The sequence below is a fragment of the Nematolebias whitei genome, chromosome 12 (assembly GCF_014905685.2).
Source record: "Nematolebias whitei isolate Nwh7 chromosome 12, NemWhi1, whole genome shotgun sequence".
NCBI classification, from domain to species: domain Eukaryota; kingdom Metazoa; phylum Chordata; class Actinopteri; order Cyprinodontiformes; family Rivulidae; genus Nematolebias; species Nematolebias whitei.
In genome coordinates this window covers 23,194,833-23,221,986 of record NC_056509.1, presented here as the reverse complement: position 1 = coordinate 23,221,986, position 27,154 = coordinate 23,194,833, and the positions used below count along the sequence as shown (strand labels likewise).

Genomic DNA, 27,154 nt, shown 5'->3' with positions numbered 1-27,154 from the left:
ATAATAAAAAAGAGAGTGTTCTTTCACTTGATTATCAAGAAAGAGAGTCTCAGGATGGGTGAACCTGTATCTCTGGATTCAAATCAATGAAATGACAGTTTCTGTCCCACAAGGTTCTTAAGGTCAAGGGTTTTGACCTTAGGCTTAGTCGTGACACCAGATTAAGTTCACTACACTTTTAAATGTCCATAAAAAAAATTCAAAGGCTTCAGTTGTCTTTTTCTGGTCCTGTAATGTTTCATTCTAAATTAGTACCATAACCAGGGGGTTTTATTGCTACAATTTGTCTTTAAATCCAAGTTTTTGGCTCTTCTATTTACTCTGCAGCTGAATTGGTGATAATAATGCTAAAGATTGTTGAAATAATAGAGGTACTTCGAGGTAAATGATTAGTGTCATAGTAGAAAATAAGTTGAAGCGACATGAAAGCAGTGCTGAAAAAGTGGACATTAAACTTGCTGCGTGCGGTTGTTTTTATTGCTTAAAATGGACACAAGCCTGGTAGTTGTGCAAAATGTTTATCCTCAGGGAAAAAAGTGCCATCTGTCTAATCTGAATATGTGGTTTGAGTTTGATTAGTTTTGTTAGTGATATAACAGCACACGTCTTTCCTCTGACAGGTCAGCGGTGTCATGTAGCTGACCGGCACTTAACTGACCCGAAAGAAGAAAAGTGAGCAGAGCGCAGCATCATGGAGGCTCGCTTTGGAAACATTGTGTTTAGCTCCAAGTTCGACTCAGGGAACCTAGCACGAGTGGAGAAGGTGGAGAAGGGCAGCTCTAGCCCCCCCTCGGACGCAGCCTCCGCTGGGTGTTCCACCTCAGGGACACATCTTACCCCCGACTACGAGTTCAACGTGTGGACTCAGCCAGACTGTGCTGGCACGGAGCACGAGAATGGAAACAGGTGACTACACTCGCTGTTTAAATGTTTCGTCCTTGTTGTTTGGATCACGTGCTATAAATAACCATTGCTACTTGATGTTTTTCAGATCGTGGTTTTACTTCAGCATGAGAGGCGCTCCGCCTGGGAAACTGCTAAAGATTAATGTGATGAACATGAATAATCAGAGGAAGCTTTATAGCCAGGGGATGGCTCCTCTTGTACTCACTTTGCCTGGCAAAAACCGATGGGAGAGAATTCGAGACAGACCCACAACTAAGGTAGATCCACCATCTGTGAGCAAGATCACGAGGAGCCAGATTAATAACATGCTTCTTTCTTTTTCCTTTTTTCTTCTGCTGCTTTTCCAGATTGTAGATAACCAGTTCATCCTCACCTTCACCCATCGGCTGCTGGAGGTGCGAGGGGCTACCACCTACTTCTCCTTCTGCTTCCCATTCTCTTACACTGAGTGCCAGGAGATGCTGCAGCAGCTGGATGAGAGCTACCCCAATGCTGTTCACCTCAGTCCGAGCAGGTAACGCATACAAATGAAACAAAAAAGCCTCACGTGTTTAAATTATTGACAGATTTTATTTTAAAGTAGGAAATAAAATGTTGCTGTGTTATTGTCTTCCTTTTGTCAGTGCATCAAGCACTGTGTATTACCACAGGGAGTTGCTGTGTCACTCTCTAGATGGCAAAAGGGTGGACCTCCTCACTGTGACTAACTGCAGCGGGATGAAGGATGAGAGAGAAGCTCGTCTGCCAAAGCTGTTTCCAGACACCAACACTCCAAGACCTCACCGCTTCTCTGGCAAGAGGGTATCGTATCATCGCTACATCCAAATACTGTCTTTGACTTTTGAACGTGGTGTCCAGTCGCTTTAACGTGGTAAAAGAGGCTCATCCATGCTGTGCGTGTTCGTGTGTGCAGGTGTTTTTCCTCAGCAGTCGTGTGCATCCTGGGGAAACTCCCTCGTCCTTTGTGTTTAACGGTTTCCTCAACTTCGTCCTGAGAAGAGATGACCCACGTGCACACACGCTGCGCAACATGTTTGTGTTCAAGCTCATACCCATGCTCAACCCGGACGGAGTCGTCCGAGGACACTACAGGTGAGAGTTGAACATTATGTGCACCTGTTGTCACAATGCATGTAAAATAAAGCTGGAGTTTATAAATTAAAATATTTAGTTTGTTAAAAAAAAAGCCTCAGTCAATAATACTCAGTGGCCGTATAGTCAAATTACATTCTCACATTGAAATGCGTTGTTAAAAATCATTACTGGAAGATTAAATTGTACAAAGTGAAACCTTACAGCTGACAGTGAAGGGACATTAACGAAACACCTCAGATTGGGAGGGTTCTCTGTACGCTTAGACATCGTTTAAAGAAATACTGACACAGAGCCACCACATTTACTGAATCTCGTTTCTTTCCTGACTCACACTTTGGTTAGGGGTACTGACTATGTTTCTGTACGTGGAATTGATCAAATCATGCCACTACAGAAAGCTGTCTGCTTACTGAACTCATATTTTCAACATTTTGCTGGTCTTTTGAAGGTCAAAGGAGTGAATTTAAAGAGTTACCCTCTATAGCAGTGGTCCCCAACCACCGGGCCGTGGGTCAATTTATACCGGGCCCACTGAGACCAAAAAAATACAAAATAAACAAAAAAACCACTTTTATTTTGAAAAATCACCGGATTATCTCCTCCACATCTGTCAATGACTCACTCTTGACGCATGTCAAGTACGCAAGTGGTAAGTTTCAGTTTCTGTTAGACGCATGCGCAGATTGGTTCTACCCCGTTCGGGTGGAGTAATTTAGCTGCGCTGCATTGTTGCCAGGTGTACGATAATTATCGTATTTGTACGACAATTTTGCCCTCTGTACGATCAATAATCCCAAACAAGGCCAAATATACGATAATTTGACCATTCCGTGAATGTGTGGTTGTTGTCAGTTGTTATCAGCCTCTCGCAACTGTCTGTTGGAGTTTTTTTGTGAACCCTGAAGGCATCTGTGTCCGCAAACAGATGCACGATTGGTTGGCAATTCCAGCCAATCGTGCTTTTCTAAATGTGACCTACGAGTGATGTGTTTGCGTTTGCCTCAGAACAACGGCCATGATTGGCTGAATAGTCCGCTGCGCTCGCCCCATGCGTGAGGAAAAGAAAAGAAGAAGAAGCAGAGCTGGTCTGGAAGTGGACCCATCACTACTACAGTGCATCAATAGATTTGTTATTTTGGTTATGACGGGTGTACGATAATTTCTATAAAAATATGATAATTTTATGTCTCTAGTACGATAATCCTACATTTCTCACCTGGCAACACTGCTGCGTGGTCTGGAGCAGACAGGAGGAGGAGCGCGAAGGATCACTGCATATTTTTCAACCCGCCTGACAAAGAGTGACAAACAATTAATTAAATAAAACTATCATTTAAAAAAAAGTTTCCTAACATCACATCAGAGCTGGTTTTGTCTTGAACTTTTTTGAATTCACATCAGAGCTGTTCCTTCGCATTTCTTCTTCTGCTCTTAAAAAGAAAAATCTCCGCCCCTACAAGTTCAAAGTCATGGGCAATTTTATTAAAAAACACAAATATAATTCAAGTTTTGCACTACGCATAAGTTCCTGCGCTTTTGTGAACAATCTGATGTGTGAATCACTGCGGAGCAGGGAGGAGGATGACGAGGCTCAGCTGCCCCCGGTGTGGGATCTACTAATTAAATGAGAAATGATCCTGCACGTAATACACTTATAAATCACATAAAGTGATTAAAAGTCAATTTGAAATACAGGTGCTGGTCATAAAATTAGAATATTGTGAAAAGGTTGATTTATTTCAGTAATTCCGTTCAAAAAGTGAAACTTGTATTCGTTACACACAGACTGATATATTTCAAATGTTTGTTTCTTTTAATGTTGATGTTTATAACTGACAATTAAGCAACTGACAAATTCACTTTGTCCTGAAGTGAACGCCGCTCACCTGCAGAGCTGCAGCGGTTTTGCATTACGAACACTTTGCAGTCATTTGAATATCCATCCATCCATTATCTTTACCCGCTTATTCCATTTTGGGTCACGGGGGTCGCTGGTGCCCATGTCCAGCAATCACTGTGCGAGGGGCGGGGTACACCCTGGACAGGTCGCAAGTCCATCACAGGGCCACACAGAGACAAATGAGACAAACAACCATTCACTCTCTCACTCACACCTAGGGACAATTTAGAGTTACCAATCAGCCTAACATGCATGTTTTTGGTCTGTGGGAGGAAACCGGAGCACCCGGAGAAAACCCACGCATGCACGGAGAGAACATGCAAACTCCACCCAGAAAGGCCCCTGGACCGGGGATTGAACCAGGGACCTGCTCGCTGAGAGGCAGCAGCTCTCCCAGTTGTGCCACTGTGCTGCCCGTCATTTGAATAATGAGTTTACATCTTTTGTTTCATGTTAATCTACTGTAATAAACCTTTGTAAAATACACCAGAATGCAGGAAATGGCATCTACTTTATCCAAAATTCTCTGGGATAGGACCTCAGCGCACCCCCCACCCCAGTCCGTGAAAATATAGTCTGACATTAAACCGGTCCGTGGCGCAATAAAGGTTGGGGACCACTGCTCTATAGTAGATGTAGTTTAGGCCTGCAGCTGTGTGCTCATGGCAGTGAAGCACACAACTAACACAACTTTAACTAAGCAAATGGGTACGAGCCTCATATTGGATAATTACTGCATGGGTGATTATCGTTCAGCTGGCAACAAGTTATTTAACCCCAACTGGTGCAATGAGTTGCTTCTCATTTCTTAACCATGTTGAAAGACACATCGCGTGGTCGTGGAAAAGATGTCAGTCTGTTTGAGAAGAGTCAAATCATTGGCATCAAGCAGAGAAAACATCTTAGAAGATTGCAGAAACTACTAAAACTGGGTTAAGAACTGTCCATTGCATTATTAAAAACTGGAAGGATAGTGGGGACCCATCGTCTTCGAGGAAGAAATATGGCCGGAAAAAAATCCTGAATGATCGTGATCGGTGATCACTTAAATGTTTGGTGAAATCAAATAGAAGAAAAACAACAGCAGCCCTCAGGACTATGTTTAATAGTGAAAGTAAGAACATTTCCACACACACAATGTGAAGGAACTCAAGGGACTGAACAGCTGTGTAGCCTTAAGAAAACCACTAACCAGTGAAGCTAACTGGAGAGAAAAAGGCTTCAATTTGCTAGGGAGCATAAAGATTGGACTGTGGAGCAATGGAAGGCCATGTGGTCTGATGAGTCCAGATTTACCCTGTTCCAGAGTGATGGGTGCATCAGGGTAAGAAGAGGCAGGTGAAGTGATGCACCCATCATGACTAGTGTCTAGTCATCAATGAAAGATCTTGATGAAAAATTAATGCAACACTGGATGGAAATAGATCTAGTGACATTGAAGAAGCTTATCGAGACAATGCCACAGTGAATGCATGATGTAATCAAAGATAAGGAGGTCCAATGAAATATTAGTGTGACCTTTTTTTTTTTTTTTGGTGGCAACTTTTTTTTGGCCAGACAGTATATTAACAATAAACAGCAAGGAAGTTTTCCACTAAAAACAAGTACAGGAAAGATGTTCTGCATGCACAAACGCTACAGTAGATACAGTTTTTTTTAACTTTTCTGTCATTAATTAGGGTTGAGATATATAATAATAAATCAGTTTGAAGATTTTTTAAATTGAATATGTAAATTAATCAGATTTTGTTAGTACACAACCTTAATAAATCAATGCATCTGTGTTGATCTACTGATCTAACAGCATTTTGTATGTGTGCCTCCATGAACTGGGTAACCTTCATATAGATGAGTAGAGTAACCAGTCTATGAACTAGTTAATCTTCACATCCAGAGTGCAGACTTTGTACGTGCACAGTGACTGTTCAACTATAAAACTCATTTAAACAGTGGCCTCAGAGAGAATGAAAAACAAGGACTCTTCCTTCCATCCCTCCATTATCTTTACACACTTCTTCCTTTCTGGGTCGCGGGGGGGTCACTGGTGCCCATGTCCAGCAGTCACTGTGTGAGAGGTGGGGGAGACCCTGGACAGGTCTCCAGTCCATCACAGGGACACATAGAGACAAACGAGACAAACAACCATTCACTCTCTCACTCACACCTAGGGACAATTGATAGCAGAGGTCACCAGCCTGTTTGAGACTGAGCGCTACGTCAGTGGTACAGAATGACACGAAGGGCGACTTGTTTGATCCAAACAAATTTGCACGGCTCACCTTTAATTATAGTATTAATAATAATACATGTACATACATGTGAATATATGACTGCCTGATCACATCTGATCTGATCTGTATTATTAAAGACTCCCCACAGTGATTATCAGTAAGGATTTAGCATGATAAATATGATCAATTATTAGTGATAATTTGTGATTAGAACTCTCAGTCGAGAACTTAGATTGAATCCTTTTTGGTTCTTCTGTGCAACTTTAAATTGTTCCTAGCTGTGAGTGGGAGTGTAGATGTTTGTTTGTCTCTTTGTGTCTCTGGGACAGACTGGAGACCTGTCCTGGGTGTCCCCTGCCTTCACCCAAAAGCAGCAGAGACCGGCTCCAGTCCCAAACAAACGGGGCCAAACGGATGATTTACTACAGCAGAAAACTGATATTTAAACATAGATAACCATTTCTTTTATGTTAATCTCAATCAGTAACATTTGAAATTCTGTGTATTTTATAAATATTTAATTAACTGTTTTGTAGGAATGAATAACATTTGTAACATCCATTCAAAATATGCCTTTTACTATTACCATAACAACTTCTATAACATTTTTAATAACCTATTAACAATAAAATCTTCCACTCAAGCTCTGTTTGCACAAACTGTTTTGTTTATAACACTTCAGAAGAACTCTAACTTGCAGCTACAAATGATCAGTAATATAAAAAACAAACTGACATTTTTAAATGAATCATGTGACATTAGTAATGATCCTTAGATATGCATGCATTTTTAATAATAATAATAATAATACTTTATTTATACAGCATTATATTTGCATCTTTTACTCTTTTAAATAAATTATTTTTCACATATTTCATCATTGCTTTTTTCAAGACCTCATCTGAAAATGCCTCATGAAAATCGTCTGCCATTTAATGCTCAGTGCTGCCTCTAGCTCTGACCTTCTGCCTGTTGTAAGTCACCAGGGGGCTAGTTAGCATTGAAGCTAACATGTTAGCTGGTGAAGTGTCACTCCACATTGTTTTGCTGTCACCACAGCCCACTAATGAGACACTGACACACTTGTCTTTCACAACTGTAAAAAGATCTCTTCCTCCCAGTCACTGTGAACATGTTTTCTTACGTTTTTCTGCCATTTTAACATCTTGGAGGTAAAACTTGCTTGTAGCTGCACCGCTGCAGAGATGGGAGTGGTCTATGAATGATTCTGAACTTTGACCCCAGACAAGATTGCTAAAACTGTATGTGTAAAACTATTTCTTTTTAAAATTTTTATTAATTATTTTCATTTCAAATATACATCCTTGCAAATGTTATTTCTTAAATTAAAAAATATAATTAATGACGATTTTTAGACGGTGCTCCTTGATCATAGTGCTATTTTTAGAACATGCCCCATGGGCAACTCGTGGTCCCTGTGGGCTACCAGGCCGCGGGCACCGCGTTGGTGACCCCTGATTTAGAGTTACCAATCAGCCTAACATGCATGCTTTTGGTCTGTGGGAGGAAACTGGAGCACCCGGAGAAAACCCACGCATGCACGGAGAGAACATGCAAACTCCACCCAGAAAGGCCCCTGGCTGGGATTTGATCTGGTGACCTTTTCACTGAGAGGTGACGGCTCTACCATCTGAGCTACCGTGCTGCCAATAAGGGCTCTTATTTAAAGAAATATAGTGATATTTGCTTCTAACGCATCACTCAGAAAACACAAGGAAATAAAAAAGTACCGTATCACGGTCATTCAAAACTCCTCTTTGTTTTCCAACAATGTTCAGTCAGGCCATGTGGACGGTTTCTTTTTTTCTGAGACGATCCGTCCTTCATCCAAAGGACTTCTTCAATCTGAGGAGCCGTCCTCAACTGTCCAGATGACCTGACTGAACATTGGTGGATTTTTACCTGGATTATTGAGCATGAACTGTGCTCTTCTTCGTTTTATTTATTTTCTTTATAGATAGTTGACAGTTTCATTTTTGCCCTGGAGTATAATCTGCAGACTCCTGGACAGTGTGGTGCAGCTCATCCAAACATAGTTTGAATATGAACGTGTCAACAAGCTCCAAATGACTTGAGCTGAGCTTATCAAGCCCTTTAGAGATATCAGTGACGTTACGTCTGGATGCCTTGCTTTTTTGTTGTTATGTTCGGGGTTGAGGGAGAACGTGTGGATCAGTGTTTCTTTTACATTCTGTAATGAAGAACAATAAACAATAAAAGTTGTAATGTTTTTGTGTTTCAGAACTGATTCCAGAGGCGTGAACTTGAACAGACAATACTTGAACCCCAGCCCTGAGCTTCACCCTTCCATCTATGCAGCCAAAGCACTGCTGCTCTACCACCACACACACACACACTCCCACACACACAGTAACAGCACCCCTCACACACAGCTCACTCCCCTCAACAATAAGTCCACAAAGCAGCATCAGTCTCCACCGCTCACTCCCCTCGAAGCCAGCTTGAACCAACGCAACGCAGAGAAAGATGGAAACCCCGCCCAAGCCCAGGTTACCATGGTGATGGAGAGCACCTGGCCCACCGCAGAGACGAGAAAAGGAGACCAGAACAGCTCTCCAGGCTCCTCAGAGTCTGTAGCTCCTTCTACTGAAGACGTAGCTGCACCGCAGGTGGAGGAATCTGTGCCCCCCCAGGAGGGAGGGGTGGCATATTACGTGGACCTACACGGCCACGCCTCTAAACGCGGATGCTTCATGTATGGAAATAACCTTCCTGATGAGAGCCAGCAGGTAAAACTGATCATCCCCCCTCTGCTTGTAGTATTTTTGGAAATGTGTCATAACTTCTTCAAGTTATTTTTAGCAACAAAAAAAAAAAAAAAAATCTTAGATTTGAAACAATTTGACCTTGAAATGTTAATCTGAATCTGTCATTCACAGCAAAGGCATCCTAAAACTGTTACGTTTCTCTTAAGTTGCTTTGTGTTTTGCTTTTGTTGTTTTTCAGGTGGAGAATTTGCTGTATCCCAGACTGATCGCTGTGAATTCTGCTCACTTTGATTTCCTGGGCTGCAACTTTTCAGAAAAGAACATGTACGCTCGGGACAAGAGGGACGGGCAGTCTAAAGAAGGCAGCGGCCGAGTCGCCGTCCACAAGGCTATCGGGCTGCTTCACAGGTTCACACATCCTAAACTATTCTGTAGTGTTACACTTCACTTTCCCTTTACGTGGCGTAAAGTAACACTAAATTCATTCATTCAACCTTTATTTAGACAGGTTAATCCCACTGAGCCTTGGGGACTCATTTACAAAAGAGACCTGATTTAAATATGCTATAACTGCTGCAAAATAGCATCATGTTATTGAATGTTTTTTCTTTAAAGGTTACAAAAACAGCAAATGCACCAAAACAATTTAAACCTGACTCACAAGCAGTGAGGCACATTGAGGGTAATTTAGCTTTTTTTAGTTTAAATAAAGCGGGGTCTGTACATGTTAATTGAAAGTATATAGAGCTAAAATTAAAACTAAAGGTGTAGGCCTGTCGCAATAAATCAATTAATCGCATGATAAATGAAAATTATAAACTTCATTTTCATTTATCGGCTTTATCGTTTCTTCGTGTCTCTCTTTCTACTGAAGACACTGGATGACAAAAGGCTCAACTCCGGTGCTCTTTACTGACTCTTCCCTTTCTCTTTTCTTCAAAATCAGTTTTAACGATCCAAAATCACGTTTTTGAATCATTAAAAGCAGCTAAGCTGAGAAGCTAAGCTACGAGCTAAGCTAACAGGCCGACATCGGGGAAAAACCTCAGTCTTGTCGAAGCTCCAAAATTCATGGTAGAAACCCGTGTCTTCGTGTAAAAAGTTGTTTTTCTCTGCAAAAAGAAGCTGAGAACTTGTTTACTGATTTTTTATTAAAAGCTTTGTTTGACAAATGCTATGCTAAACAGCTCCAACCACACCGATCATCTGCCATTTTGAGAACTGAAGAGAGACTGCCCATGTCATGTCAAGGGGTCTCCCTCCCATATTTCTTAGAGACACACACTGCTTGCTCCCTCACTATCCATCCTTCAGTTCAAACAGTCTTATGCTGCCATCCATTGGTCAAAAAAGGTACTACACACAAAACTTAACATTTCTTCTTAAATTTGACAATAATTACTAATTATTGTCAAATTTCAAACAATATTATCGTTTATTGAAATAATTTCTGAGACAATTAGTCGCCCAGCAAAATTTGTTATCGTGACAGGCCTACTAAGGTGCCACATTCAGTTACATAGACTGAATGTCCAGGGAAATAAAAAAAAATAAAAAAAATGTTTTTTGTTTACGTTTGTGCTTTCCCTACTCCGGTTTCCTCCCACAGACCAAAAACATGTATGTTAGGCTGATTGGTAACTCTAAATTGTCCCTAGGTGTGAGTGAGAGAGTGAATGGTTGTTTGTCTTGTTTGTCTTTTTGTGTCCCTGTGATGGACTGGAGACCTGTCCAGGGTGTATCCCGCCCCTCGCACAGTGATTGCTGGACATGGGCACCGGCGACCCCCGTGACCCAAAATGAAAGAAGCCGGTAAAAGATAATGGATGGCTGGATGTGCTTTCCCTTATGATATTGTGCTATGGATGTCTTTAAATGCATTTAAAGTGCAGAACAGAACTACTGTAAATATTTTGTTCACTCCACTGCACAGAGCACACTTTTAACAACATATCAGCTGCATTCGTCACTCTGCTTAAGTCCATATTCTTCAAATTCTGTAAAAAGGGGGGTAAGATTGATAAAAATGGGCTTCTTAGGCTTCAAAGATAATTTTGTCCAGTGGTAGGGTTAGAGACAGTTTTTAGTCCAGTTGATCAATTTGAGCTTTCTTGTATTCTCCCAAGAAAGGGAGAATACTCTTATAACAAGAAATAAAGAAATATCTAGGCAGCTTTATTTTATTCTACATATTTGTCAATCATTGAGATATAACCCTAAAGGCTTTGGTACCATTTGTACAGCCAGTATAATTTCTTGGCCCCTTTGTTCTCTTCCTAAACTTGTTTTACTTATTCACATTCCTGTACACAGTGAAAGATGTATCTCTCAGCACCATACATCTGGATAAACCCTTCCTATGTGTCCTCATTAACCATTAATGCTGCGTCTGTTTGAGCCGAGTAATGACAGTCTGCAGAGTCTGCAGGTCGTCTGTCCCTCCACACATTTTATTTAAGTATAAATAAATCAGACCTTCCAACAGAAACACTGGTTGTGATACCCATACCATACCATTTTATTTATAGAGCACTTAAAACAGTGACAAGGCCAACCAAAGTGCTGTGCAGACAGAACAACAGGTAACACACAAAGCAAAATACAAAATGAAGTAAATCAGAAATATAGACATAAAAACGATGCAGATAATGACGACTAACCAGTGTGGATCGTACAGGATCAAAACACAGATCCTCTGGTGTTGAAGGCTACTGAATAGTAGTGAGTTTTTAAACGGGACTTGAAAACCGAGAGAGGGGGCCTGTCTGACAAGCAGAGGTAACTCGTTCCAAAGTCTTGGTCCTGCTACAGAGAAGGCTCTGTCACCTCTGCGCTTAAGACGAGCCAACATTTACCCAACATTTTTCAGTCAGGTCATCTGGACAGTTTCTTTTTTTGTGCTGAAACGTTTCGCCTTCTTCAGTTGAGGAAACACACAACAAAACTGATTCTTCCCCCAACAGCTTACTCCAAAGTGGAACAAACCAGTTCTGCTTGTGATAAGATGGTCTCTTTGGTACGCCCCTCCTCCATTGCTGGCCCTCTTCCTTGTTGACAGTCTTGTCAAACTGGTTGTGATATATTTTTTTAATATTTATTTAATATTTAATTTCATTATATTTTTAGGGCAGATAATAGAGATGTTGGTAGACACTGTCCTTGAGAAGATCTAGTAAAGCTTCTAACCAGAAGATACTTTAAAAAGTGCTTGTTTGAAAATATATCTAGCAACCAATTTCTCGAATTACATAAATTTTTTTTATTTTTATACGCTTGTCAAAGGCAGGACGTGTCTGTCCGTAAGCTTTCTTTTGTCCCGCCCATAACTTTGATAAGCTCAGGAAAATTTAATGGAACTTGATACACATATGCATCATCACTAGACAGTGCGGCATTCCCGTTTCATCACCCTAGCTCCAAGGTCAAGGTCACAAATCAAGGTCAAAGGTTATACAAGGTCTTTGCTTGTCTGGGCCATTGCTATAGATTGCTGTATTTATTTATTATAGATTGCCAACAGCTGCATAATGTGCTGCAGTAATCTTGTTTTCAATAACCTCAGGTCTTCTGTTGTTTATTTATTTTTGATCCACTTTTTAAAGTTAGAGTCAGCTCTGCCTCATGGAAAAAAAAATCTCTTTTTTTTTAACTTGATATTCTATTGACAACATATTTATCACAATAGGATTTTTTGTGTAAATTTTTTTAAACGTGTATCTTTTGCTGAGTTAAACTACTGAGAAACAGGTATTATTTTTCAATTTCCACCTAAGATGGAGGTGATTTGTCTTTTTACAAAAAGCACAATATTATACTAATAACTATGGGTTATGGGCCTCGATTTTCTTAATTTTGGGAAATCGGATGATACTTGCATGAGTAACCGATTTTACCGATTTTTTTTAATTTTTTTTTAACAATTGTCTAAACTTCATTTATATTTCAGAGCACTACCTCATGACTAGTTAAAACAAGTTTGTATTGTATCTAAGATATTGTTCAAGTGTATGTTTTTCAATAAAATAATATTGGCAAATTGAAGGTACTTTGTGACCTTAACACCTGACAGTGTCGCTTATAAAACAATATCGGAATCGGCAGGTCAGACTTTTTAGAAATCGTTGATCGGAGATCGGCCAGAAAACTGTGATCGGTGCACTCCTACTAATAACCCTAATAGTTTCAAAGATATCTTAGGTAGTTTACTCCATTACAAATATTTTTTTCACTGTATTTTATAAATGTCATGTAGGGGTTGTTATATAAAGAGCTCCACCATCAGTTACTGACCGTAAAGAGTTTAGCTTTTTCCCCTTCTTGGTTCATAAACAAGAATGTAACAGTTTCTTTGTTGTTTCTCTTCTGCTCATCAGTTATACTTTGGAGTGTAACTATAACACAGGAAAAACCATGAACACCATCCCACCTGCCTGCCATGACAACGGCCGGGCAAGCCCTCCTCCACCACCATCCTTCCCTCCAAAATACACTCCGGAAATATTTGAGCAGGTAGGACATCACTGGTAGTTTCTGTCTGTTTTACTGTAAGTAGTTTGTCTTATTCTTTAAAATGTTTTACGGTGGTCTTTTAGGTGGGACGTGCCGTGGCCGTCTCTGCCCTGGACATGGCAGAGTGTAACCCCTGGCCTCGTCTCGTTCTGTCGGAGCACACCTGCCTCACAAATCTCCGAGCCTGGATCCTGAAGCACGTCCGCAACACCAAAGGCCTGAACTCGCACATCCGCACTCCTCCGAAGGTGCACAACCACGGCAGCAAGTTGTCACCGCCAAAAAGTTTCAAAAAGTGAGTTCACGCACGTGTCTGAGACGCTGAAGGTCCCGCAGAGAGAGTTTGCTCACAGGCTCCATGTTTTTGATTTGGCAGCAGCTTTCTGTCTGGGTCGGCGTCAGAGAACGCCATCAGTCGCGGTCGCTGCAACAGCAGCAGCAGCCAGACCCCCTCACCAAAGATGCACAGCTCTCCGAGTTTCACCTTTGGCTGCCCCCCACCTCGAGCTCACACACAGCACAACAGCACACACGCCGCTGGGCGTGGAGGCAACAAGACACTGGGGCCCGTCAGGGGTAAGTTGATCTCCCACCTAAACTCTCCCAAGTAAGACTTTCATGTCCTGGATGTGTAGAAACACGTGACCATGAGCCCTGTGGCACCCCAGTGTGACCTCATCTCGTGGTTTTGATCCTGTTTGGTGCATTTTGTTTTATTTGTCTTGGTCCATGACGCCTGACAAGAGCTAAATTGTGCCACATAAGCTACCTGTAGGAAATATTCATACACTTTCTTTACATTTTCATATTTTGTTTTTAAGAAACTAGGCTAAAGACTTGTGTTTCCATATGGACAGGTATTCAGACTTTTTTATTTCGCATTTGGTGTAAGACTCTTTTGCAGCATTCAGAGGTTCAGTTACTCAGGTGAACGATTCAGCAAACCTCCACAAACAGGTTGGATCAGCAGCAATCAGCACATAGCTACTTTACCGAGTTCATGCTAGGATCAAGTCAACTTTATTTAAAAATCAGTTAAAACAACCACATTTTGACCACAGTGCTGTAACAATAAACACCCAAAACACAGTCATCAAAATATTTTAATAAAACAACGTTAGTTAAAAGGAAAAGATATATGAAAGCACAGCATATAAATTCAACTAAAAATACTAAACGGTTTTGATCAGATAATATCATCAACAAATAAAATATTCATCTGTGGAAAAAAATGCATTTGAAACTAATTAAATGTACAGGTATTTATCATTTTACATAATCTGATCATCACAAAAATATAAAATACATAAAACTTTTAAGTGCAGTTTTAACTCCCTGGTCTTTGTTTAGTTTAAACTCTGATTCTTCTTCCTCTCGCTCTGATAATGACTCAAAATAATCTACAGAATCGTCAGATTCTTCTTCTGTCTGTTGTTAGCCTTTATAGCCGTGCTCTGTTTACATGCTCCTCTTTGTTATCCCTTCCTGTTACTGTACAGGTGAATATCTCACCTGTTCATCTTGGCGGCATTTTTTTTTTCAATACAGTGTTAATGTAGTTTTTCGAAAACTACATTCTTGTCTAGTGCAAAAAAAAAAAAAAAAAGATGTAACAGACTGTTTAAGAACTTATGAGTTAAATTGAATTATTATTTTTTTTTCCTGGCCAAGTAATTCAAGTTCAACTAAACTTTATTGTCATTCCCATCTCATGTAGTTCATGAGGTGGAACGAAATTATGTACACAGTGTCCCAGTTACACCCCAAAATAGCTAAATATTAAGTATAAAAAGAAACAGTAAATAAGGATCGAAGATATACACTAGGGGTTGAACGAGTATATAATTTTTAAACTCGACATTAACATAATAAAACCCAAGTAGAACTCGAGTATTTGTTGACATCATAGATCTCAAGATACAAAAATAAATAAATAAATAAAACTGCAAAAAAAGGTACTTATTTACAAAAAAAGACCAACAAAACATTGGGAGCGTATATTATGCTCCTACCATTTATCATACTGCAAATAAGTCACAAGAAAAACTAAACTATTAGTTATTATTAAACTGCAAACGTGAAGAAAAACGCAGCACGTCAAAAACGAAACTTAACAGTGGGGGGGGGGGGGGGGTCGACCACCCCGCACCACCGCCAGCTGTGGTGCGCATTAAGTTTAGTTTTAGAGATTAATATGTTTATAGATTTTTTTAATAGGTTTAGAGATTAATATTTTTTGCTTTTTGTTTGTGAAACAAGAGGAAACTGGTTCTGGTTCGGTGGATTGGACCCGGTGTTACACCATACTCTGTGACCTGCATCAGTGCAACACCGCCCCCTACGGTCATACGGTGGTCACATAATATGACGTCACTACGGATACTCGATGTTACATTTTTAACCTCGATAGATGTCCTAGCAATCGATGTGTAGATTACTCGAGTACTCTGTTAATGCCCTAATGTACACTAAATAAACACCAAACAAAACTAAAAGATCTAAGATATACGTTAATAATAATAAATAAATAATAAAGTGCTATGTGTTGTCGTCATTGTATGTTCCCATACAACACTAATAATGTACAACAATATCAGTGTTTCCCCTAGATAACTTGGCGGGGCGCTCATCTCATCCGTGATTTTTGTCGGGGGGGACGGGGACATTTGTGTCTCCTCTGGACAGTCCCTGCAGGTCTCTGAACCAGGTGTGTGTGTCTCCCTCTTTAGATGCTAAGCCTCAGGAGAAGAGACGCTCCTCCCACCACCGCTCCATCCTGCGGTCTCCCGGCAACAGCCTTAAACCCTCCCACCCACCCCGGTCACCCCCTTCCTCTTCGTCGTCCTCCTCATCTTCCTCAATGTGTGCAGCCGGTTCCTGTCCCCTCCCGGCCTCCATCAATATGACAGGTCTGTACTCCCTGCAGCCCCCCAGCCTCTCCACCTTGCTACCCTCCCTTCAGGCTCTGCCCCGGCCCAGGCTGCTGTCCAAACTGAGCCCCCTGCTCCTTCAGAGCCTCCCACCTGCCACCACCTCTCCGACTGGGCCGCCCCCCGACTGAACCGAACACATCCAGTGAGACTGTGGACGTGAGTGTGTGAATGAGTGTGTGTGTGTTCAAGCTCCAAACATTACTGGTGCTAGCTCTTCAAGCATTTATTGGTTCTGGTTTTACTCTCAGCCTCCAGTACTCCCTAACCCCACAGTCTTCTGATGTACCTGAGCAGAACGAACTCCTCGGTGTGTGAGTGTTTCCTACAGGAACTGTTTACTTATTGAACTCGTATTTTCTCGTGGATTATTTAAAGTCCACAGCTGAGCAACATAAATATTTAAATATTATATTCACATTGTGTCTGTGTACGAATAATAAGCTAAAGCAAACGACCTTGTAATGTGCTGTTTTGATTGATTTATTTATTTTGAAGCAAAACCACACTGTCAGTTTTTCATATTGTTTACACACAATTACTGTTGAGTTTTAAAGCAGTAGTTCAGATCTTTTAAAGCAGGGTTCTGTTGACACATCACAACAGCTTACCTGTTGTAAATATTTGAACAACTTTAGTTTGGACAAATTCAGTTTAGGTCCAACAGGAATGACAAGCTAACAGCTAGCCTGAGCGCGGCTAATGCCACAGGGGATTAAAGTAACTCCACACTTTAATGCTTCACAGCGCTTCATGCCTGCACGGTTTTATTAACCTGAACTTTGGTGACCTTTTCACAGTAAAAGGTTATTTTTGTACAATTCTGTGGTTGTTTGCTAGCCAAGATAGCAGCAGGAGCAGCTAGCTGTAACACTTACTGTGCAGCCGTGGACGCTTCCTGCAAGAACATATTATTTATGTTATGATCGCTTTTGTCTAGTTTAAGACTAGCCTTTATCTCTTCAGTCCAGTCAGAATTTAACTTTGTAACTCTTAAACTGAGTTTGTTCAACGAGCTGTCTACAACAGGTAAGATGATAACTATTTAGAACCTCTTCACAGAACCCCACTTTAAAAGATCTGATCTGTTGCTTAGATAAGAGTTGTACATAATCAGCCACAGAGCGTGAATAATGCTTTAACGTTTACCGTGTTGCACTTTTAATTATACATTTGTTTTACTGGTTTAAGATATTTTCAAAGAGTCGCACAGAATTATTTTACTTTTTGTAGTTTTAATTTTTTAAATGTTTAAGTTTCAGGCAGAAGCTGTCCTGTTAGAGCCTTTAGGAGTCCATTGATCAAAAAAGTACATAAAACATTTGACAGTTTGATGTTAAAAGGTATTGTTTTATTTATTTCTTTATGCAACGTAGCAATTCAGTATCTTTTGAATCATTCCAGTGCCCGACCCGCCGTGGTCGGGACATCCTGATGTTCATGAGTAGCCTACTGCCTCTGGTGGAATAACGAGCGTTGTTGACAAACAATAAATAGTTTGTTTAGTACTCCATCTGTTTGTCTAAGTCAGGTGACCAGTATTGGTTTAGATGTAATAAAATCCGTGGATCATAGTTTATTCATGCAGATACGTCTCCTTGTGGGCACTCGGCAGGTACATATTTAACTATTAATCCTTGTAAAGTTTATGTTTGTAGCAGTTAGAGAATTATAAAAGACTTTAATTGTAAACGTCTTCGTGGAGATAATGTGACGATTGTTCATGCATCCTCCTCGTACTGGATGTGGGTCTGTGCTGTTCCAGTTGCGCTGAAGCTTCAGAAGCTCGATCGTCTGTGAGCCTGAAGGTGTTTTTGATGGAACCAGCTCTAGGTGTTTGGCTTTCGCTGTAGCTGCTGTCCGATCCAGTGCTGTGACACGTCGTCGTTACCTTGCTTCGTTGTAAAATTATTCTTCTGAACACCTCTGCTCACGTCTCCGACCATGACCAAGTTGCATTAAAGTGGTAGAAAAAGAAGCTTGTTTAATTTGCCAAAATGTAACCACAAAGTACAGGTTTTGAAGGTCGATATCTAGCGCTTTAATTGACGTTTTTGCTAATATTAAATCCAGCAAATTAGAGAAGATATTCAGAATAATTTATGGCTGAAAGCAGGATTATTAGGGGTTTCCTCTTCCTGCTGCTTTAAACCCAGCGGGGAGCCTGTTGGGTGACATGCTGTCTGTTTCCTCACTGTGAGTTTTGACGTCCTGTGTCCTGCTGTCTCTATGCTTTAAACCTTTATGATGACTGTGTCCTTTCTTTCATTTCGGTGCTAATCTCTCAACACTACACTACAGATCAGTGTTCGTCCTTGTAACGGTCAGTAACGCTCTATTCTGGAGTGTGCTGCTGTCTTCACACACCTTTTTATCTGTTTAACGTCTTGAATAAAAACGATCCTTTTTGTGAAGCTGTGAGTCCTCTGCTCTCCTTTGTCTCTGTGTGTCAGTTCTTCATGTCTCAGCTGGAGAGAGAGAAACTCCGTAAACCGAGTAACGAAGACGAGGTGGTTAATTTATCCCTGATATGTTCAGTTCTGTGTTTGCAGCTCCGTACTAATGTCCCTTCGTGTTGTTGACAGGAGTCAGTGGCTCAGATTTTAAAGCTGGTGGTTCATCAAGCTGGTCCAGGATGTCTTTCTCCACCCGTCCTGGGCGCGTAGGCCGAGGCTGCAGATCTCTTACGTTCACACACAAAGAGGTCAGCTGGCCCCCTCACACAGCAAGTTGTGTCACATTTATCCTAGATTTAAATGTCTTGACGTCTTCGTGTGTCCACAGACTGCTAAAGACTTGGACCCTGAATGTATCTTGTCATCCATCAGACTTAGCAAGTAAGTTCAGCCTTTTTGAGGATGGAAAAGTAGCAAAACTGCTTGTTAGTTATAAAAATCAAATCCAAGGGGGGTGTAATTTGACCAGAAGAAGGGTGAGGGCAAACGTCTCTCGTCTGCGCAGGTGTGAGCTGCAGCCGCACGCAAGTCGCATCCCCATCCGGAGGACGTGCTCAACCCACGCCCCGCTCAACGTTCGCACATCTCCCACCTGGCCTGAAGGTCAGGAGGTGTCGGCCAGCACGAAGGCGTGGAAGCTGCTCAGGCCGGGCCTCCACAGACACCTGCCTCTGTCAGGCACGTCCCGCTCACTTGCTCTGTGGTAACCTGGTTCTGTTTTCAGCCAAACCGCAAAATGTTCACCACTAACTTCAGTGATTCCTGCTGTTCTTCATCTGAAACGTCTGCTGAGAGAAATTAGGACGCATCGCCGTACGCTGCTATGTATTTAGGACTTGTCAGGAATTTTATTTATGCCGTTTTCCTTTAAGCATATTGAAGAAAAACAACTTTTATTAGACAAAGCGCAGTATTAAGGGTGAGGGATAAATAGGCAACAAAAAACTAAAATACAATAAAATATCACAGAAGGAATTTAAAAATAAACGTTAAAGTCACGATTTCCTGCTCAGAGATAAAAACAAATTGGTTTTGAAGCAGAGCTCTAAAATGAGCTCCTTAGCAGTTTACATCAAACCTAAAGAAATATTTCAGACATTTTGAAATGGGGTTTGTTGAGAACGAGTGCCGGTTCGTTCTTCCCGGATTTGTTCGATCGGAGGGAAAGACCAGGCATCCTTCAGGTTTAACAACATTTATTTTCACAAACAGATGTATGCACAGAATACAAGCAGATCTGGAGAAGCGGACCCTGTAGTCAGTTCTGGAAAATAAAGGAAAAGTGCCTCCTTATAACCCCCCCCACCAGGAGATATTTTGATTTTCTGCACAGGAGCACCACAATTCACCTCCTCAGGCAGGCAGAGGCGCTCCTGTAATCAATGTACAATGTTTTTTCTTGGTTCCTTCAAATGGTGGAGTTTTCTCAGGCTCTACAACATTCCTAAGGTTATCTCCAATAATACAATATCTCACAGGTTCTGTGTTAAATTTAGGAACAATTAATATCTTACCTGTTATAGATACCTCTTTGAAGGGCCTTTGTTTGGAGAAATGAGTTTATTTCTGACTGGACCCATGAGCTAACTGCTAGTCCAAAGGCTGCTGAGACCAAAGTGAAGGGCTGCGGTCCTTAAACTACTCCCAGTCTTTGAAATGTTACAGCAGTTTATTGGACAAACCTTTACACTGCTGTCAGCTCTATATTATGTGGGTATTTACAAGCAACACCAGCAGCTAGCAGTAGCACATCCTGTGCAGCCTGGAACACTTGGGGAGAAACATGTTGTCATTTTACTAAAACAAACAACTGACAGCGATGTAAAGTAGTGTTTGCATGAACGGCTGTATTATTGTGAATCAGAGTTGTGGAGGGACTTAAAGTTGAGACAAAACAGAGTAAACAATGAATCGTCTGTTGCACATTAAACACAATTAATGATAATGGTTAGTTAGTCTTCCTCACTTGGTCTAGCCATTAACTCGTTCTATTCAGTTCAGTTTATTTTTATAGCCAAGTCACAAGAGAAGTCGTCTCAGGACACTGAACAGAAACATATATAATTTAAAAAAGCCAATAAGTAAAGTTATCTATCTAAGGAAGCCAGCAGATTGTGTTGACAGTACATGGTAAGATTATGAAATCGTGTTTAAAAAAAAACAATAAAACATTTGATCGGACAATAAACTTTTCACTTTTATATCAAGTTTTCTTAGTGGGTGCATTATGCTTCTGTAATTTATTACCATTAAATTGAATAATTGCTTAAAATTACTGAAATAATTTATTCAAATATTTATGATCTGAGGTTTTTAGCATTTAAATATTTGAAAATCAACAATCGATCTTTATCAGCTTTTTGCGCTGCTCAGAGTGGACTTTACAGCACGTCGTTTCTGAAAATATGATAATGAAGAAACTCATCCGTCCTGTCGGACAGCAACTCTTAGTTCTCCAAAATGAGGTTGTTCATGCCGCTGTCTGCAACATCTGTCAGGTCATCTGGACAGTTTCGTTTTTTGTGCTGAAACGTTTCACCTTCCATCCAGAAGGCTTCATCAGTCAAGGAAACGCACAACACAAAACGTTGGTTACGTACTGTAACCCCAGATTCTATGAATATAAGCGTAGCCCTTTAAGGCCTTCGCTTTAGTGGGTTTATCCCGTTATGCAGAGCATAAGCACTGAAAAAAATTAGTCCACGCCCACCCGCTGTGTGGGCCCTACCCGGTCCGTATAAATTACGTTAAGAGCGGGAAATCGGCTCCCAAAATAGCTTTTTTCTTCAGCCATTTAGGAGCCAGTGAGGCCCGACGCTTAAAGGGCTACGCTTATATTCATAGAATCTGGGGTTACAGTACGTAACCAACGTTCTATGTCATATAAGCTTCGCCCTTTAAGGCCTTCGCTTTAGTGGGTAAAGGGCGAAGCCGATGTGGTCCTCGCCTCACTGGGTCCATTCGAACACAGTAAGAAGCGGAAGCTTGCCCAAAAAACGTCTTGTCACTCAGCTCCCCATGTGCATAACTACGCATCGCGTAATTATGTGCCATGCACAGACGCATGTTGTGTAGCTATGCGTTCTGACAAAGCATGAATACCCCGGAAAACTTTCAACGGGAAGAAGAAGTTGAAAAGAGGGGGGGGGAGGGGGGGGCATGAACCAACTGGTTCATGGCTGAACAGTATAAACAGATTAATGTCCATAAATTGATTATAAATCAATTGAACTGATTGGTAACAATAATCATGAACTGATTAGTGACAATATAACCAAAATCACAGACACGACTTGTGACTGATAACAACATCTCACACTGTAATGCATGCAGACAGAAGTGAGCTTAAACAGAGTTCCATGAGAACAACAATATTCATTCTGTTAGAGCACTAAGGACAGAATGTGTCATGGAACGAGCCGTTACATCACGTAGGTAAAAGCGAATAAATGAGCAGGGTGTTGACCATGCAGCCGCAGTGCAAATGTCCTGCATTGACAAACCATTATGCAGAGCAGTCGAAGATGCGATACCCCTGGTCGAGTGTGCTTAGAGGTTGACAGGAGGCTCTAAATCTGATGCTCTGTAGGCTTCAGAAAAGGCCTCACACAGCCAGTGTGATAAGCGCTGGATGGATAACGGCGACCTGTAGAAACATCTCTATAATGCACAAACCATTGTTGAGTTTGAAACGCATTGCAGCTGTGTGCGTTATGTAACACGTCAAACGCCCGCACCGGGCAGAGAAGATGAAAAGATGCTTCCTCTTCTGATCTGTGGGGGGGAAAAAACCCCTCCAACGATATCACTCTTGATTTAAAAGAGCTCGTGATGTTTTAGGCATAAAAGCTGGGTTGGTCTTAAATCAGCTGAGCTGCCCGTCAGCCTAATTCTAAGGCATGACGAAGCAACAGAGAGGGCAGATAATTACTTACCCTCTTAGCGGGTGTTAAAACCAGCAACAGGGCTGTTAAAAGAGACAAGAATTTAAATGAAACCTGATCCAGAGGCTCAATTGAAGCTTTGATCAGGGCTCGCAGGACCAGCGTTAAACCCACTGTGGAAAACAAGTGGGCGTGAAAACAGGCCTACATCTCTGTACACCTTTTAGAAACCGCTTCATCAGCGGGTGATAAAAGCTGTTCTGACTCCAAACCCTTTGTGGCAGGAAGAGATGGCTGCAATCGTACGTTAAAGCGTACTGAAAGCCAACTCCCTATCCATCAGCTGTTGTAGAAAAACAACACGCCGCTTAAAAGGCATGAGGTGGTCTCTAAACCTTCTCTGTGCACCAGCGCTGAAAAGCCGTCCCCTTGATGTGTACAGAACTGTGGTAGATGCAGCACGTGAATCTTGAATTGTGCACACTATCTCCTGAGGGAGACCCATCCTCTAAGTGGAACCGCTCAGCGGTCAGACCCACCGGTGTTGACCTATTTCTGGGTAACTCTTGGTCGCTCCTCCTGCCTGAAGGAGAGCATCCTTCCTCCATGACAGTTCCACGGCGACCCAACAACAGACGTTGCAGGCCTGGGAACCATAGTGCGTTCACACGCCGGGAGCCACCAAGGAGGGCTGTCAATCCCTCCTCTTGAACTCGGTTCATGGACCGTAAAAAACAGAGGAGGTGGGGGGGAAAGAAACGCGTAAAAAGCGTTTTGGGCCACCGACTGTGAGCAAATGCGTCCCCCCCCAGCGATGGATCGTCTCGCGGGCTCAGGGAAAACCGTAGTTGACATTGAGCGTTCTTCTCGCATCGCAAACAGGTCCACAGCTGCTTTGCCAACTTCTGCTGCGTCTGAAAAACATCAGATCCGGATGGAGGATCCGGTCCACATAACGTGGGCCGCCCTTGGACGTCACATCAGCCCCTCTGTTCAGAACATCGGATATGTAAACTGCTCTAATAAAAGCAGGTTTGATGAACCCAACTCAGTAGCTTCCGCGCAATGTGTAACATCTGGGCTGAACGCACACCCCCCTGGCGGTTTATGTACGCAGCAGTCACCATGTTGTCTGTGTGAATCAACACGTGTTGATTCTGTAGCACGGGAGCAAAAAGTTGAATCACATTCAGCACTGTGCGACACTCCAAAACATTGATGTGGGCTGATGTGCGGTGGGGCCACAGCGCCCCTACTGCTTGAGATAGGCATGTTCCCCACCCCAACCTGACAGAGACGCGTCCGTGAAGACTGACACGTGACGTGGATCTGCTGACGGGGACTCCCTCTGACAGAGCCAGGGTGTTTCCCCAGTGTCGGAGGTCTGCTCCCATGGAGGGAGGGACAGTGATCATCCGTCTCTTTTGTTTTACTGGATCCACACGCAGACGCGTAAACCACCTCTGGAGGCGCCTCATGTGTAACAAACCCAGCGGGACCACTGTGTGAGCTGATGACGTCATTCCCAACAGCTTCATGACGGAGACAGCTGTTACCACTTTGCCAGGTCTTACGTGGCGTAATTGGTTTTTAGAGTGTCGATTCTTGTTTGTGATAAACGAGCCGTCATGGTAATTGAGTTTAATTCCACTCCCAGATAACAATTATCTGGGCCGGGAAAATCGAGCTTTTCTTCCAGTATGGCGAAAACCAGATTTAGCAGGTGTGATGCTAACACCTGAGCCTGTATCAATGCTTCCTGTCTGGAGTGAGACAGGGGCAGCAGGTCGTCCAGGTAAAAACAAAACCCTCATCCCTGCTTGTGCAGTGGATGCAGGGCTGTCTCCACACACTTGAGAACGTACGAGGCGCGAGGGAGTACCCAAAAAAGGCAACCTGTTGTACTGGTACTTCATCCCTTGAAAGGCGAAACGCAGAAATTTTCTGTGTTTTGGGATGATTGGTGTGTGAAAATAGGCATCTTTTAAAACGATGGAGACAAACCAGTCGTTTTCCTGGATGTTGTCCAACAGCTGTCTGTTCATCAACATGTGAAAAAATCTGTTCATGATCGCTTTGATGAAAGCTGACAGATCCAGAATCGGTCTCATCCCTCCGGTCCTTTCGGGGACCAGGAAGTAGCTTGAGTAAAACCCTGTGTTTTCCTCCTCGTTGGGAACTCTTGAGATTACACCTTTTATCAGAAGCTCTTGGATTTCTGCATTTAAGGCTGAGACTTGGTCTGGTGATGACAGGACCGTCTCTATAACTCCTCCGAACGGAGGGGGTCGGGTTGCAAACTGCAGCGTGTAACCCTTGCATAACACTCTGTCCCTCCATCTGTCCGGTGAGCATGTTTTTAACCACTCTGCGTGACGTTCGTGGAGTGGACGTGCGTTTAAATGATGTGCCGTGTTTTGAACGGATGTCATCCAAACCTCCGCCTCGACCGCCGTCATGCGTCGCGGAAATGTTTTCCGCGTGACCCAAGGCGAGGCTTTCTCGAAAGGGCTGTTCTGCGCGCGCCCGCGCGCTGTGACTGGATCGCGGACCAACCTTCATGTCCGGGCGGGGCGGTGTGTGCTGAGGCGAGGCGTGTGTCAGCTGATGAAGTGAAGGTTGTGAGCCTCGCGGGAGCGCACGTTTCCTCTGGAGGGACGCGCGCCGCTCTCGCTGAGGGCGGGGCCCGTCATTGGATTCATTCAGCTGTCTCACGCTTATGCCGCCGTGAGCTGCTGATCGCTGGGACGCGGTGGATGACGGCCACTCGCGTTCATACAGGAGAGGCGTGTGTTGTTTTCGCTGAGAGCAGGGACCTCCACCGGACCCGGCCTGCGGTCCCACATTTATCCCGATGTGGGCCGGTGAGCGCCGGGCAGCTGTGCGTGCATCATCGACACAGTGCCGTTGGATGGAGGCTGCTTGTCTCGCTCGGGAGCGCGTAAACACCGTTGGGAGGTGATCGTGCGGGCCTGATTGACAACAAGTTATTTCGCTTACCGTGGTGTCACGTGAGCGTCTGGGCATGTGAGGGAGCGGCGGTGGATTTAAAAAACCTTTATTTAAGGACACCGGCTCTTTATGAGTGGAGGGTGTGTAGCGGCTGTGAGCTCATCCGAGCTTACAGACTGGCTAAAAACAGGCGTTTTGATCTTTGAAAAATCATTTATTCAATTCCTGTGTCATTTATACACACATCCTCCGCAGACCGTCATTTCTTAAAACTTCTCCCCCGTGAGCTCTGCGGTTTGTTTGCTCCGAGCGCCGTCTGCAGGCGATCTCTGGGGAAAACGCTGAAGTGCAGGCTGCCGGACTGAGGAGGGGTGGTCTCTGGCGGGCGGGGCTGGTGGTGGAGCTGGGCGAGACGAAGCTGCTGCTGCCGTGGAGCGTCGATGTCTCTGCCTCTGCTTTTGACGATCTCTCCAGCGGGCTGGAGGACGGAATGAGCCGCGCGGCTAGATGAGATGGCGTACAGCTTCCGACGTCTCCTCCGACTGCTTCGAATTCGTCAGCATGGACGTCAAGCTGCTTCCGAACAGCGCGTCCGATGAGATGGGGCCCTCCATCCGGTCTTTGTGCAGCTTTTCCGGCAGCAATGGAGAGTGACGGAGCCAGATGGAACGTTGGATTACCGTCATCCATGCTACAATCCTCGACAGGCAACCCGAGGGAGCGGCGCACATGTTGAGGATGGCGTCTGCCGATCTACACAGGGAGCTCTTAGTCTCCTCCGGCAGGTCTGAGGTCTCAGCCTTTTCGACATGCTAAATGCTAGCAGCGCATGTTGTTGCTAACTGCGGTTGCCTGAAAACACGTCGGTGGGCTCGATTGGAGAGCTTTGGTCGCCGTCTGGTTCCTCCGGAGGGACGGGACGCTGCTCCGACCTGGACAGCTTCGCTCCGGAAGCTTCCGCGAGGCTTGGCTCCAGGGGAGGGAACCGAGGAATAGCGTCAGTTGCCTTACAGAAGGAGTTCTTTGTCTCCAAGGCAGGTCTGCGGCCTTCAGTCCCTTGGACATGCTATATGCTAGCAGCGCACGTTGTTGCTAACTGCGGCTGCCTGGAAAAACACGTCAGTGAAAAATAACCTTTCCGCCGATCATCCGAACTGGCGGGAAAAGGCGAGGGACGTAGAAAAAGGGGGTCCCTTCATGTCAGCCTCCTCCCGGGTTCCGCCGGGCAACCCCTGAGGGCGCTGTCGGCCGGGAGCGGTGTGATCGCCGATGCGAAAACGAGGTGGGATGGGGTGAGCATTCACTCAGCCCCCCTCCACCTACACTACGCTCCCCGGGAGGGAATGAGCAGCGGGGGCTGCAGCTGAGCACACCTTGCCCCGGAGGAACCATCCGGTTCGCCCCGAGGGTCGGCGATAAGAGGAAAAAACACAAGATGGCGTTGTCCAGCGTGTAGTGACCTGTCACTGGGAAATGTTCCACGACGCTTACCTTGGAATAAGACTGCTGTCATCTTCTCCTCGGGGAGGAGAACTCACCGG

The 27,154-nt window shown here is 43.4% G+C and overlaps 1 protein-coding gene across 1 annotated transcript in view; it reads left to right on the top strand.

Moving 5' to 3' along the window:
• agbl5 (AGBL carboxypeptidase 5) overlaps nucleotides 1-27,154 on the top strand; it is a 30,986-nt gene that overhangs the window by 2,781 nt on the left and 1,051 nt on the right. Inside the window, exons 2-15 of the mRNA XM_037685098.1 lie at nucleotides 621-906; nucleotides 992-1,163; nucleotides 1,254-1,420; nucleotides 1,530-1,707; nucleotides 1,820-1,998; nucleotides 8,396-8,903; nucleotides 9,121-9,290; nucleotides 13,256-13,391; nucleotides 13,475-13,686; nucleotides 13,768-13,967; nucleotides 16,121-16,300; nucleotides 18,907-19,025; nucleotides 19,106-19,158; nucleotides 19,283-19,455. Coding sequence (XP_037541026.1) covers nucleotides 692-906; nucleotides 992-1,163; nucleotides 1,254-1,420; nucleotides 1,530-1,707; nucleotides 1,820-1,998; nucleotides 8,396-8,903; nucleotides 9,121-9,290; nucleotides 13,256-13,391; nucleotides 13,475-13,686; nucleotides 13,768-13,967; nucleotides 16,121-16,300; nucleotides 18,907-19,025; nucleotides 19,106-19,158; nucleotides 19,283-19,455 — 2,662 coding nt within the window. The 5' untranslated portion in view covers nucleotides 621-691. The remainder of the gene's footprint in view (nucleotides 1-620; nucleotides 907-991; nucleotides 1,164-1,253; nucleotides 1,421-1,529; nucleotides 1,708-1,819; nucleotides 1,999-8,395; nucleotides 8,904-9,120; nucleotides 9,291-13,255; nucleotides 13,392-13,474; nucleotides 13,687-13,767; nucleotides 13,968-16,120; nucleotides 16,301-18,906; nucleotides 19,026-19,105; nucleotides 19,159-19,282; nucleotides 19,456-27,154) is intronic.